General features: G+C 38.9%; 1 protein-coding gene across 1 annotated transcript; it reads left to right on the top strand.

Moving 5' to 3' along the window:
* The first annotated feature begins 506 nt into the window (after positions 1 to 506).
* On the top strand, positions 507 to 1,002 carry LOC104861809 (40S ribosomal protein S24-like). Its single transcript, XM_033760281.1, has one exon. It carries the CDS (start codon positions 538 to 540, stop codon positions 937 to 939), a length of 402 nt encoding a protein of 133 aa, XP_033616172.1. The 5' UTR covers positions 507 to 537; the 3' UTR covers positions 940 to 1,002.

Here is a 1,002-nt window from a genome sequence, read left to right as displayed (position 1 = left end):
GATTTTCAAATGCATAAATACACTGTTTAGTATATTTATTGCCTCATATCGAGACAAAAGATACTATGAGTACTTCAACAGCTGAAGTAGAATTTTTTTTTTATACAGGGTCTTTCTCTATAATTCAGACTCGCCTTGAACTCACTATCTGGCCCAGGCTCACCTCGAACTCATGGACAATCTTCCTGCCTCAGCTTCCCAAGTGCTGAGATTACAGGCATGCACCCCCATACCCAGCAGGATGCAGAATTTTTGATCCAAGTCACCTTTTTAAAATTTTTAAACTTTCATATGTTATTTTATTCCTAGTAGAGTAGCAAATATTTTAATTTTTTCTTCTTTTTTATTAGTACACATTTGCAGTACATAATGTTTACATTCCTCGTGTGGAGTTACTACCCAGGTTAAAGTCAAGGAAGAGTCACAATTTAAACAAAGAAATCAGAGAGAAACTTCAGACCAGGATGTGATGTAAAATTAATGTAAAAAGAATGAATTAGCTTTTCCTCCCTGCCTGCTCGAGGTTCTGTTGCCATCATGAATGACACTGTAGCTATCTGGACCCGGAAGTTCATGACCAACCGACTACTTCAAAGGAAACAAATGGTCATTGATGTCCTTCATCCCGGGAAAGCAACAGTACCCAAGACAAAAATTCGGGAAAAACTTGCCAAAATGTACAAGACTACACCGGATGTCATTTTTGTGTTTGGATTCAGAACCCACTTCGGGGGTGGCAAGACGACTGGCTTCGGCATGATTTATGATTCTTTGGATTATGCAAAGAAAAATGAACCCAAACATAGACTTGCAAGACATGGCCTGTATGAGAAGAAAAAGACATCAAGAAAGCAGCGGAAGGAACGCAAGAACAGAATGAAGAAAGTCAGGGGCACTGCAAAGGCAAACGTTGGTGCTGGCAAAAAGCCGAAGGAGTAAAGACTTTGCAGTGCCTGTCTTTCACGAGAGGATTAATAAACTGTAAAAACTTAAAAAAAAAAA

This window comes from Fukomys damarensis, unplaced genomic scaffold (genome assembly GCF_012274545.1).
Source record: "Fukomys damarensis isolate Sample0158 unplaced genomic scaffold, DMR_v1.0_HiC HiC_scaffold_39, whole genome shotgun sequence".
Lineage (NCBI taxonomy): Eukaryota > Metazoa > Chordata > Mammalia > Rodentia > Bathyergidae > Fukomys > Fukomys damarensis.
Note: the sequence above shows the minus strand (reverse complement) of the source record. Positions and strands in the feature narration are given on the sequence as shown.

Coding starts and splice junctions, on each gene's coding strand:
- LOC104861809 (XM_033760281.1), top strand. CDS start 538: ATGAATGACACTGTAGCTATCTGGACCCGGAAGTTCATGACCAACCGA.